This window comes from Octopus bimaculoides, chromosome 20, assembly GCF_001194135.2.
Source record: "Octopus bimaculoides isolate UCB-OBI-ISO-001 chromosome 20, ASM119413v2, whole genome shotgun sequence".
Taxonomy (NCBI): Eukaryota; Metazoa; Mollusca; class Cephalopoda; order Octopoda; family Octopodidae; genus Octopus; species Octopus bimaculoides.
Window position 1 is genome coordinate 8,676,258 of NC_069000.1, and position 13,492 is coordinate 8,689,749.

The window sequence follows — 13,492 nt, forward strand, 5'->3', positions numbered from 1 at the left end:
TGACCGTTGCCAGTACCGCGTGACTGGCCTTGTAGGGTTTTCGAGCGAGATCATTGCCAGTGCCCCTGGACTGGCTCTTGTGCGGGTGGCACATAAAAGACACCATTTCGAGCGTGGCCGTTTTCGTGCGGGTGACACGTAAAAGCACCCACTACACTCTCTGAGTGGTTGGCATTAGGAAGGGCATCCAGCTGTAGAAACTCTGCCAAATTAGATTGGAGCCTGGTGTTGCCATCCGGTTTCACCAGTCCTCAGTCAGGTCGTCCAACCCATGCTAGCATGGAAAGCGGACGTTAAACGATGATGATATATATGGGATGGGGAAGAGAGATAAAAACTGAACACACCAAAGCAAGCAATGAAATTATTTTTATTCACATATAATGTAGGGTATATAAAGATCATGTATGCAAAAATATATTCATAAATACATGTGTATGTGCATGTTTGCATGTGTGTGTGTGTGTGTTTGTGTGTGTGTGTGTACATATATATATATATGCATTTATCGACATGTATGTGTGTGTGCTTGTGTATATATGTATATGTATGTGTGTATGTATGTATATGTGTGCACGTGCATTATTCTTCTGGATCTTTATCTTTATTTATTGCTTTGTAAGTGCCTTCGTGTACCTCTTTGCTGGCAGCCAGTAAATATTTGCTCTGCTTCTGTTTCACTGTAAGAAAATAAGAACAAACAAACACATATAGACAGCACTGTTTTGGTGAAGGCCCAACATTTCGCTCAGACAAACTATATATGGACCAAACTACAAGGAGCTCTGACAATACGACATGCTAACAATGTGTGAATATTAAGGCAGTGGTTTCCATCTGGGAATAATTCCTTTACAGATGTATTTTGTTAAGAAAGCATAATAAAGTGCAGGTGTGGCTGTGTGGTAAGAAGCTTGCTTCCCAACCACATGGTTCTGGGTTCACATGGTACCTTCTACTATAGCCTCAGGCTGACCAAGGCCTTGTGAGTGAATTTGGTTGACAGAAACTGAAAGAAGCCTGTCATATATATGCATAAATGTAACTATGTGTGTGTCTTTGTGTCTGTGTTTGCCTCCTATTACCACTTGACAACTGATGCTGGTGTCTTTATGTCTACGTAACTTAGTGGTTCAGCAAAAATGACCGATAGAGTAAGTAGCATGCTTATAAAAATAAGTACTGAGTTCAATACATTCAACTGAAAATTCTTGAAGGTGGTGCCCCAGCATGGCCGCAGTCTAGTGACTGAAACAGGTAAAAGGCAAAAAGTATACCCAGGGCTGGCTCAAGGTACCAGCAACTCAAGCAGTCACCTGAGGTGCCATGTGGCTAGGGGGTGCCAAGGAAGGCGTGACAAAAACAAGGACATTTCCATGACTGTCAGCTTGTACACGTTGAAGTTCAGCTTGCCTGGGGTGCCAGCAGCCCTAGGGCCAGCCCAGGGTATACCTCAGAACTAGACAAAGTGAAATTGTCCCAGAAGTGACCACAAAAGCAGCCACTTCTGGGGAAACTAAATTTTGTCCCGCTTTTGATCCATTGTAATTGTATGTTTAACAACATTGGACCATCATGGAGGATTTTATTGTATTATGCTACAGAGAACACTGTCATTGTCATCATCATCATCGTTGTTTAATGTCTGTTTTCCATGTTGGCATGGGTTGGATGGTTTGATTTGACAGGTGTTTGCAAGGCCAAGAACCACCCCAGGCTCCATTGTCTGTTTTAGCATGGTGTCTTCAGCTGGGTGCCCTTCTTAGCACCAACCACTTTACAAAATGTACTGGGTGCTTTTTCTGTGACTCCAACACCAGTGCTTTTTATGTAGCCCCATCATCAATAGGGCCACTGTTGTGTGTGTGTGGTGTGAAGGCATATGGTCTAATGGCTAGAGTGTTGCATTCATGATTGGGTGAAGAGGGTTTCAATTCCCAGATCAGTGCAGTGAACAAAAATACATTAAGGTAGTCTGTTTGACTGTTCTTACACCTGCCGACTTTGCTGGTCAGTTTTGCATATTTCCTCCTCATGATGTGGTTAATGAAATAAGAACCAGACAAAGCACTAGGGACAGTATAATAATCGATTATAAAGCCTCCGAAGGTGGTGCCCCAGCATGGCCACAGTCCAGGGACTGAAACCGATGAAAGATTAAAATTCATGAAACAAAATAAATTTGGTAAAAAATCCTTGGAACTGAACAGAACCTCTTTCTCTAAGGAGTTCTTTCTGGACATCTGGAAGCAGGAAATTATGGATCAAATCTCCCACTATCTCTTCACTTTCAAGTTCAGTGCGTCTGCAGAGATAAAAAAAGGGTTCTTGTTAGCATCATCATCATCATCCACATCTACCTTCTCTTCCTTCTCCTCCTCCTCATCATCATTATCATCATCATCATCTATATGTGTGTGTGTATACATATGCATATAATAACATATACTATATATACATATTATATACATACATTTACAAAACCTACATATATATACAGATATTTTCAAAATGTAACCACATGTGAATCGTTGGCAATTTTCTTCTTCCATCTTCCTTTCTATTGAACTTTCCTCTGTTTCCGAAGAAGAGCATTCGCTCGAAACATTAAATCAACTTTCTTTCCTTCCCTGAGCATCTGCTAATACTTTACATGTACCACATCCTCACATTGTTGTGTTTTTTATGTGTTTGTTCTTCGTTTTTGGATTTACAGATATATATATATATATATACGCACACATGCATATGCATACATACATACATACATATATACATACATACAACACACACTTCAGCATATTTACACACCTCAGCACACTACATCAACACAACTACTTATATTTATATATATATACATATTGTGTGTGTGTGTGTGTGTGTGTGTGCGTGCAAGTTAACTATGCTACACAACTATGCCAACACAGCTAAACACCAACAACTACATCCTATACTCACTTGTCTTCCATTTCATATGCCATGTCACAAACCTTCTCAGCCAGTTCTTGTATTTCCTTGCGAGACATGATCTCTGCAGTTTCTTCTAAGGAACTCATGATTATATCTTCAAGATAGGCATCAATGCTCACCTGGTGGACCTTGATTACCTGTTGGCAGGTAGAAAGGAAAAAATGCAATATTAGTAGTTGCAGTGGCAGTAGTGGTGGTGGTGATGGTTGTAGTAAATGCGGTGGTACGAGGGTGTGTGTGTGTGTGTGTTTGTGTGTGTCTGTGGGGGTGATGTGGGTGGGTGGATGGGTGGGTGTCACAGGCTTCCACGCTTCTTCTGCCTACCAAATTCACTCACAAGGCATTCATTGGTCAGCCCATGACTACAGTAGAAGATATTTGTTTAAGATACCATGCAGTGGGACTGAACCCAAAACCACTTGGTTGTGAAGTGTGAAGTGAATATCTTATCTACACAACCATTTGGTATCAAAATGGTCCAGGTTTCAATTCAGTCCGGCAGCACTGGTCAGAACAACATTTACAAATAAGTGATCTGCATGTACAATGGCTTGACCCAGAAACTTAAACAGGCCTAAAAAAATACTGAAGTTGATTAGAACTCAAAAACATAAGTGACTTTACATACGAATCTGTGTGGGTGAGGTTTTTGACAATCTTATCTATGTAGCCATCTTCATTTTTTTAAACCCCTGATCCTGCAATAAATCACGAAACAGCCCACTTACCTGCTTGAATATTTCATCTGATTCACGCCGCATTCTCTCCTCAAGTTGTCGTCTCCCACTCTCTTCTGCTTCCCTCATTCTTCGTTTGCGTTCTGCAAGAATGGAAAAGGCTTTGATCTTCCGTTCCTCTTGCATGCGAATGAGTTCTTTGCTTAAGAAGTCAAACATGTTCCCTATGGTGTGACCTTCTACTTGGCTCATGACGCTGTCTATCAAGTTTTCCTACAAAGGCAGAAGAAAGAAGAAACAAATATGGTGTGAAATTATTTCTTTTGAAGATGTGTCCAGTTTGTAAGAAGCCAACTGGAATTGGTCTCTCATAAACAAGCCTCTACATCAGAGGTTCCCAAACTTTTTCAGGTTGCCACCCCCTTAGCACCCAGGCCACATTCCTAGAGCCCCACCCTGACTAACCATCACAAACATAGACCCCTTTCTAAAGCAAATTCAAATCAACAGTATTTCACAAATAAATCTTAACCTAATCAACTCATTATTTTGTTGTTTTTACATCCATCGTCCCCTTTCGGCTGCCCCATTACCGGTCCCCACTTTTCTTCAGCCCCCCTACTTCACCCCATTTAGATCTTTCCACCACCCTCAGAGGGGCAGTATATCTACTTTAAGGAAACGCTGCTCTAACACCAGTAAAAAAAAAATGACCAGTGATGGTCATTGCAGGACTATTTTTGATCATAGATCTGATCGATCAGAGCCAACCTGGGGCTAAACAGCAGCAGCAACATCAACAACAACAACAACAACATACCTGGTGGTCATACACAAACTTCTGTCTTTGCAAGTTTAGCGTAGCTTCCCGTTGTAGGTCTTTGATCCGCTGTTTGTCTTCTTGGAGGGCGTGTGTTGACTGTAGCTCCATGATCAAGTCAATTCGTTCATTTTTACCATCCATCATCTGAAAATAGTCATAGCCATATGAACATCTGCTAGAAATAGCAGCCAAATTTTTCTCAGTTCTTTCCCTACTGTCTTTGAAATGAAAAGTAATAGAATAAAAGAACTACAGAACCGTAAAGAATGCTGGTGGGTTTTTGTCAAAATGGGTTGAGACATCATCACACAAAACTATTTCCCCACCCAGCAAACACCTCTGGATAATACGAAGAGTTCTGGTTGCAGCCACTTACCATTTTGTGGGTAGCCCTCCCTCTTAGTAATTGCTGCAGGAAGATAACGGCCAGCTCTCTGTCTTCATCTTGCTGGAAAATAACGAAGAAGGAACTAAAAACAGCATCCGTAAGGGAAACACCTACGATTACTTATTTAAATTTTTTTATGTCATCAAAAACAAACCAAAACAATTATTTTAGTAACCTTCAGAAATTCCATAAATTTGCTTGAAATAACAGCCAAATTCCTACCTAAATTTCTACCCTTGTACCACTTAAGACATCACTCTTATCTACATGGTATCCACAAAGTCTGGGTACATGGGGATTAACACATACTTTAAGAAATTATTATTTCTTATATTTAATTGTTTATGTTATGATTTTATTTACTCCGTGTACTCAGACTTTGTGGACACCCTGTATAATAATAAACGTGAAATTCTGTACGTCTGGGATCCTTGTATCTCGGTCTACTTTTGCTCTACATAGACATATTTTACCTTTTTGGAATCAAGATGATCTTGGGATTGAAACTCTGCCCTTCATTTGGTTCTTCAACATCCAGCACTGGGATCTGATTTAAAAGCATTTGGGTTGCTATTTCTAGCAGGTAAAGTTTGGCTGATTCATGCCATCTTGGTGGCGTTTGTCAAATTGACGTCAGAGATCAAGGGGGCAATAAGTGATATTTACTTCATTAACTTTACGTCGAGATAAGAACTTTAGGACAAATTGGCCAACAGTTGGAATTCAACTTGGGACTGGAACAATAGAATGATTGCATTCCAGAATTAATTCTCATCAGTCCTTAACCTCTGATCAAACACCACCAGGGCATATAGTCATTATAGACATATTATAGTCATGCTATTTAGCTCACTTTAATTTTAGGCTACAGACTCAATTAGCACCCTGTAGGAGCTAGCCTTAAAGTCCGCATGGAATGCAGTTTTTAAGTTGTTAAGTAATGAAGGATATATTCAAGATGTACTGAGGTGTATTCAGGCAATGATGAACGATGTAGGTAGTTGATCTTCAAAAAGCAACAGCCAAATAACTCATTGATTAGATAACACCCTACCATTTTAAAGAAGGAAGGGCCCCCCCCACCTCCTTATATTATATCATCTCAGATGTACACCCATGTTTGAATAAAAGGACAAAGTGGGCATGAACAGAACTACTACTACTACTACTACTACTACCACAACCCCACCCCACCCCACCACAACCAATACTTCTATTACTACAACAACAGCAGCTACAACAACCATTTCCACGATTGCCACAAACAGTCATCCATTACTAACCTTCCTTATTGGTATAACCGAGGGGGTGGCTGGCCGTGGGGGTGGTTTAATCACTTTCTGCAAGTACTTCAATGGTTTCTTCACCGGCTTTCCTTGTGTCTTTGCAGCTTTCAGTTTCTGAAGAGGCAGAAGAGGAGTGAGCTGAGACATTCATCCAGTTTCTCAGACTATAATGCGTCTGCGTGCAGTGTGTGTGTGTGTGTGTGTGTGTGCATCTGTATCATTGAACTTTCATCATCATTATCATCATCAACGTTGTCATCATGCATGCTTACATATATATATATATATATATATATATACATATATACATATATATATACATATATATATATATATGTATATGCATACATATATGTATATATATATATATATATATATATATATATATATATATATATATATATATATATGCATGCATACATACATGCATGTATGTATAATTATACAAGCCTTAATTAAAGAGTTCATTACACATCTCACCTCGTGTATCTCTTCTAGGTAAAATTCTCGTTTGTACCTTCGTTTCACATAAGTTCCAATCTTCTTGTTTTTTTCTGTTGGAATTTTGATCACAGGGTGGGTGACATGTATGGGGAGTGAGGATTCCAGCTCCAGTAGACCTGAAGAATATTGATAAATTATTATTTATATTTACATCATTATTATTATTATTATAATTGTGTTTTGCCTGAGCTTTAATTTATACATGCTGCTGCATCCAAGTCTTAACTGGAGACATCAAGGGACAACGAATTTGTGTCTCTGAAGAAACGCAAAATTTTGTCTGTCTGTCTGTCTGGGACCCCTGTATATCAGTCTACATTTGCTCTACATAGACATATTATACCTTTTTGGAATCAGGATGATCCTGGGATTGAAACTCTGCCCTTCATTTGGTTCTTGAACATCCAGCATTGGGATCTGATTTTAAAGCATTTGGGTTGCTAATTCTAGCATGTAAAGTTTGGCTGCTTCATGTCATCTTGGCTGGCATCACACACATACATACACACTTATATACGTACACACACATACATACATACATACATACATACATACATACACACACACATACATACATACATACATACATACATACATATATATATATACATACATTCACACTTGTCTGATAGTTTATCAACTCCTAAAAGTATCTTGACAACAAGAAACCTTTCAATTTGAATATTAAATACATCTGACTTACCATCGTAGGTGGACAGGTAGGAACTATTCACAATATACTTGTCCTGCATCTCATCGGGGTACACTCCGTTACGTGTCAATGGAGCAAAACAGTTTGAGCCATAATCCGCATAGTCTCTGATGATGTCACGTCTTTGATATTTTTTGCCGACTTGCGTTGTTCTCTTTTGTAGTTTTCTAAGGTCTGTTGGGGGAGAAAGTTACATGGAAAACGTGTCATTGACATTTTTACAAATAATACATTTCTAAATCTCTCAGAGAGATTTATGCAGTAGTGATACGGTGAAGTGGTTGTATGCTGTCAACTTAACGTGACAGTCCCCTGAAGGTAATAATACTACTGTTGGTTAGACCTAGGAAGCTGCACTGCTTTCTGTTGCCCTTGACACAATTCCTGTGTCCTTATGTTTACAAGGGGGAGACAAGCACCTCCACCCAGCTAAGCCTGCATCTAGAGACATGTTTATATCTCCGGTAACTTAGTGGTTCAGCATAAGAGAATGATAAAATAAGTACTGCGGTTGAGTTGTTGAATTAAAACCCTTCAAGGCAATGCTCCAGCATGGTCGCAGTTCCATGACTGAAACATCTAAACAATATAAACTAAAAGACAAAGTGGAAATACCTTTGACGTGATCCAGCCTAATTTTTCGGAATAATTTCTTCTTTTGTTTCTGTTTCGCTGCCCTGTAATATCAAAGACAGAGAGAAAACAAGGCTTTAATTTAGATAAGCCAACGAGGGAATTTCTATGCAGTCATTTGAGTTGCTAGAAATAGAAGTCAAATCTCCCTAAAAATACACCCTATTGTAAGAAAAAAATGCACGGGTGCATTAGATAACATTATATGGTTTTAGATACCTGTTAAATATATTACAAGGTCATGGGTGGAGTGTGTTTGATCATTAAATGGCATTTATTTATTTGCATATCTCCGTATATGTATGTGTGTGTGTGAATGAGAAGAGAAGGAGAAAGACAAAGAGAAGGTTGAGCATTTCATATTGGAAGCCAGGGAAACAGATCTATAATAGAGATATACAGAGAAAAATATGGGAAGACAGACAAAGGAAACGTTAGAGCAATTGTAAAGAAAAAAAAAGAAGACTTTTCCCATACCAGATTTTATCAAGTCTTTTCTTGTTGATATCTTGCTGTTTCTCCTCTCTTTCCTTTAACAGTTTCTTCAGAACTTCCAGATGTTTGCCCTGAAGTCTGGCAACCAATGTGAAAAGTTTAGTGAATGATTATCAACAACATTGATGAAACGGACAGCGTTAATGTTCTATCAACTTTATGAGATGCGTAAGGATATTGTATCTGCAGATTCATTATTTAAGCAGAATGGTATACATATAATTTTCCTGTACCTTGTGTGTGAGTTCCAAGGATGTTTATGATTGGTCATTCCAAGCACAGAATCTTGTAAACAGTGTTATTCGATTGAGGGATTTGTTTTTTTGAAGTGACTTAAAAGATGGGAATGTGTTTGTAAGGTCAGCATTACCTGACACCTTTGGGTCTTCTTGACACCAATACCTCTCATACCCTCGATGTATATATGTGTGTGTATGTATGTGTGTGTGTGAATGAAGAAGTTGGTGTTTGTCTCCATTTTGGATTATATATACACACAGACATACATACATATGTACAAAGAGAGGAAAAGTGAGAAAGCCTGTAGGAAGATAGACAGATAGAGAAGCAGAAAAAAGGTGAAAGCAAGAGAGAAAGAGGCTGGCAAGTGATAGAACAGAGATGATAGATCTTTTATGGAAAAAAAAAAAAGAAAAACAAACATCAAAAGGTCTCCTTGAGCCATTAAACAAAGACCCCAAAATATTAAAAGCAGCCAATATGATGTAAGTCTGGATTTCAAATCACAGCAAAAAAAACAAAAGAAAGAATAATTTAAGGGTTTGTTTGCTTACACTTCAATGGCTTTCTCTCGGATGAGCCATTCCTTGAGCTCCATAGCTTCCATCATCTTCCTTCGTTTCTCAATTTGGGTTGGATCGCTTAGAGAGGGCAAATTCTTCTCCCATTCTCGTTTTGCACGTGCCCTTTCTATCATTTCAACTTCGGCAAGTCCTGCTGGTAGGCCCTGATCTAAATAGATGCAGAAATATGCTAATGACAGTTAATAGTTGAGAAATTGCCAGCACAGATTTCGCTTACAATGATGGGTGGTCCGGTTGGTCAGATCAATGGAACATTCTGCTCATGAAAATAACATGCATGTGACTGAGTATCTCACAGATGCACATACCCTTAATGTAGTTCTCAGGGAGATTAAGTGTGAAACAAAATGTGACAAGTCAGGCCCTTTGAATTTCAGGTACAACTCATTTTTGCAAGCTGAGTAGAGAGAAGCAACATGAAATAAAGTATCTTGCTCAAGGGCATAAAGCACCACTGGGTATTGAACTCATGGCCTCGTGATCATAAGCCGAATATCCAAACCACTAAGCCACGTGTGAAATAAAAGTAGAACAAATATTTGTTCCCAGTTTGTCTGTAGATGTTTATCTTAGTTAATCTACATGTGAAGGCAATGTGGCCAAGTGGTTTAGGTGGTTGCACTCGCAATTGCAAGATCACGGTTTCACTTTCTAGTCCAGGTGGTCTCTTGAGTTCTTGAGCAAAATGTGTTGTTTCATGTTACTCTAGTCCACTCAGCTGTAAATAAGTGTCATCATCATCATCATCATCATCATCGTTTAACGTCCACTTTCCATGCTAGCATGGGTTGGACGATTTTGCTTTCGCTTGCCCCAACAGGCCTTCGCAAGCCGAGTTTCGTGTCCAAGCTATTTACCACACAGCCACTCCTGTACCTGTGGGAAATGAAAAATTATTATTGCAACATAGTAGTGGAGATTTGTGCACTGAAAAACCTCACTTACCCCAGCACAGTGTAGCCAAAGTGAGGATTTCCGGCTGTGATCCAGGTCTAACCACATATTCAGGGCTGTAGGGATCAGTTTGCACATCAGCATCACGATAATCGGTTTGCACTTGAACATGTTTTGCCATGGGGGTTGCATATTTGATCTCTTCAAATTCCGACTCAGGAAGGAAGAATTTACTAGGTCTGAAAGAGATAAAATTGACTTTTGTAATATTAGCAAACTTGTTCATTTAGAAAATCTAGAGATGGAAGCAGCATTTGTACTGAGAAGTAATGTTCAGCCCCATTTAAACATGAGTGTACTGTAGGAACAGACAACACTGCTATTTCAACCCCAGGAGGATATTTCCTCCGGCTGACTATTCAGTGCACTTCACACTTGATATATATTGCAAATGGGGAGAGAACTCTCAACTAACCTAGCTCAGAGACCACCATATCATGTGACTTTGATCTTATTAGATCATTTATCAGTGGTGAATACCTGTCTGCTAGACATAGCAGTAGTCTAGCCCAGCTTGCAATATATAAAAGTCACAGTCGCTGGTTTTGCAACTAGCAAACTAGTTTGTTAAGAAAATCTATTGTAATGTAATTCATCATCATCATCGTTGTTTAACGTCCGTTTTTCCATGTGGTTAATAATTCTAGATACTATAAGCTCCATGAGTCACTGTCCAAAACCATCCTTGATGGGAGGTGTGTGGGGAAGAGAGAGCAAGGGGCTGTCGAAGACATTTGTGGATTGATGACATCAAAGAATGGACTGGAAACAAAAGCTTGGTCGAAAACATGAATACAAATTTCAGGCCTAGTGTCTTTAGTAGAAAAGATTATTATCATCATCATCACCATCATCATCATCATGATTATTATTATTATTATTATTATTAGTAGTAGTAGTAGTAGTAGTAGTAGTAATATTCAATTCTGTAGGCTTCCAAAATTATTCTTGAGAGTGTGTGTGTGTGTGTAAGTGTGTGTGTGTGTGTATGGGCTAGCCAACTGAGATGTCAAAATAAGATAAGACAAAAGAAAGGCAAAATAATATATGGCATTCCACTCACCTGGCAGAAGTAAAGATTATTTCTGCAGTTGCAGGAAACAGAAACGGTATAAGGGGTCTGCAAAAGCAAACAGAGAAACAAACAATGAGTGCGGATGCCCTAAAATGGTTCAGAAATGGTAAGGAATTTCTAATGGAAATGGGAATCATTATCATTGCTGTCAAGGTACTTACTTATATCCCTATGTTCAATCATCCTTGAAATAAGCACCACATTCAAGGTACATATATCTCAATGTCCAGTTCAACTTGGAGTAGGTACCCTGTTCAAGGTACTTACATATTTATATCTCTATGTTCAATCATCCTTGGATTAAGTACCATATTCAGGGTACATATATCTCAATGTCTGATCCACCATGTTCGGAGTACTTATATTACTATGTTGAAGATTATGTGGTGGGTGAAAAATTACCATTCTTACCTGTGAAAGAATTTCCATCGATCAGCTCCTTGTACTTGTGGTTCTGGGTCTCTGTAAATAAGACATGAAATGCTTACATCAATAAACAAGTCTGGAAACAGTCATTTCTGGTGAATATTATGCTAGTACTGGCTGGCCCCATGCTGTCAAAAATGACAGCTAATTGTTGTATTTTATACATAAATATGGATGGTAAATCAAATTCATACGCCTGTCAATGTTATCTGGTGGTTGTCTTTTGAGATATCACATTGATCATCATTTGTTACCGAAAGAATGGTGGTTCACACATACATTCACATACTTCCTCGGTACACGCACACACATACACGCATATACTCACACAGAGTTGAAACACTATTATTTTTCTTCTCAGCGTTGAATGTTCACCATCCCGCTTCCATTGCATGCACGCACACACACACACACATACAAACATTCACATATTTCCCTTTTACATACACACACATATTACTCACAGTTTGCCATCACCCCTTCCTTCCTTATTCATCTATCACCCCCCTTCCTTCCTTATTCAGCTATCACCCCCTTCCTTTCTCATTCATATGTTGTGATGGAGAAAACACAAGAGTATTATAATAGGTAAGTAACACAGGTTTCAAACTTTGGCACAAGGTCGGCAAGTTCAAGGAGAATGGGTAAGTTGATTATATCAGTCCCTAGTTCTCAGCTGGTGCTTATTTGAAGGAAGGGAGGAGCACTCCGTTTGTTACGATGACGAGGGTCCAAGCTGATATGATCAACGGAACAGCTTGCTCGTGAAATTAACGTGCAAGTGGCTGAGCATTCCACAGACACATGTACCATGAACGTAGTTCTCAGGGAGGTTCAGCGTGACACAGAGTGTGACAAGGCTGGCCCTTTGAAATACAGGTACAACTAATTTCTGCCAGCTGAGTGGACTGGAGTAATGTGAAATAAAGTGTCTTGCTCAAGGACACAACGCATCGCCGGGAATTGAACTCACGACCTTACTATCATAAGCCGAATGCCCTAACTACTAAGCCACATGCTTTTGGTGCTTATTTAATCAACCCTGAAAGGGACGAAAGGTATTTGAACCCGGAATACTGCTAAACATTTTTCCCATTGCACTAATTAATCTACCAGCTCTTTGCCTTAATTATGCTCGTATAATAATGACAATTATAATAACGATAATGAAATAAATGAAAATTTACCTGTTCTGGATACCACTCCACTGCCTCGGTATAAATAGAGGGATTGGGTCCATTGTTTCATACTGTATCGTGCGATGTGGATAGTGACGCATCTCGCTGTACATATTAGGGAAGTTTGGTACGGATTTCTGCCAAATACGAAACAAACAAAATATATGCTCCTGTGTGTCTGAGTTTATATTTGTTTACACGCAAGCACTCAAGCATCCACACACTCGTACACACACACACACATTCACATAGACATGGACACACACACACGTGCATACACACACACACGCACTTGCACACATTCTTTTTTACTCTAGGCACAGGGCCCGAAATTTCATGGGGATGCGGGGGGGGGGCAGTCGATTAGACTCAGTACACAACTGGTACTTAATTCATCAACCCTGAAAGGAAGAAAAGCAAAGTCGACTTCGGCGGAATTTGAACTCAGAATGTAAAGACAAATGAAATACCACTAAGCATTTCGCCCTGTGTGCTAACATTTCTGCCAGCTCACCATCTTACACACACACACACACACATTGTAGAG

The 13,492-nt window shown here is 39.3% G+C and overlaps 1 protein-coding gene across 1 annotated transcript in view; it reads right to left on the reverse strand.

The window, feature by feature from the left end:
* Window positions 1–350: 350 nt before the first annotated feature.
* LOC106877579 (cilia- and flagella-associated protein 91) overlaps window positions 351–13,492 on the reverse strand; it is a 15,237-nt gene continuing 2,095 nt past the window's right edge. The window contains exons 3-18 of the mRNA XM_014926517.2: window positions 12,955–13,082; window positions 11,753–11,803; window positions 11,330–11,386; window positions 10,258–10,445; window positions 9,283–9,460; window positions 8,471–8,566; window positions 7,976–8,037; window positions 7,352–7,534; window positions 6,625–6,764; window positions 6,142–6,258; window positions 4,847–4,918; window positions 4,468–4,614; window positions 3,699–3,920; window positions 2,959–3,107; window positions 2,214–2,305; window positions 351–680 (exon numbers count right to left, since the gene is read on the reverse strand). Coding sequence (XP_014782003.1) covers window positions 583–680; window positions 2,214–2,305; window positions 2,959–3,107; window positions 3,699–3,920; window positions 4,468–4,614; window positions 4,847–4,918; window positions 6,142–6,258; window positions 6,625–6,764; window positions 7,352–7,534; window positions 7,976–8,037; window positions 8,471–8,566; window positions 9,283–9,460; window positions 10,258–10,445; window positions 11,330–11,386; window positions 11,753–11,803; window positions 12,955–13,082 — 1,980 coding nt within the window. The 3' untranslated portion in view covers window positions 351–582. The remainder of the gene's footprint in view (window positions 681–2,213; window positions 2,306–2,958; window positions 3,108–3,698; window positions 3,921–4,467; window positions 4,615–4,846; window positions 4,919–6,141; window positions 6,259–6,624; window positions 6,765–7,351; window positions 7,535–7,975; window positions 8,038–8,470; window positions 8,567–9,282; window positions 9,461–10,257; window positions 10,446–11,329; window positions 11,387–11,752; window positions 11,804–12,954; window positions 13,083–13,492) is intronic.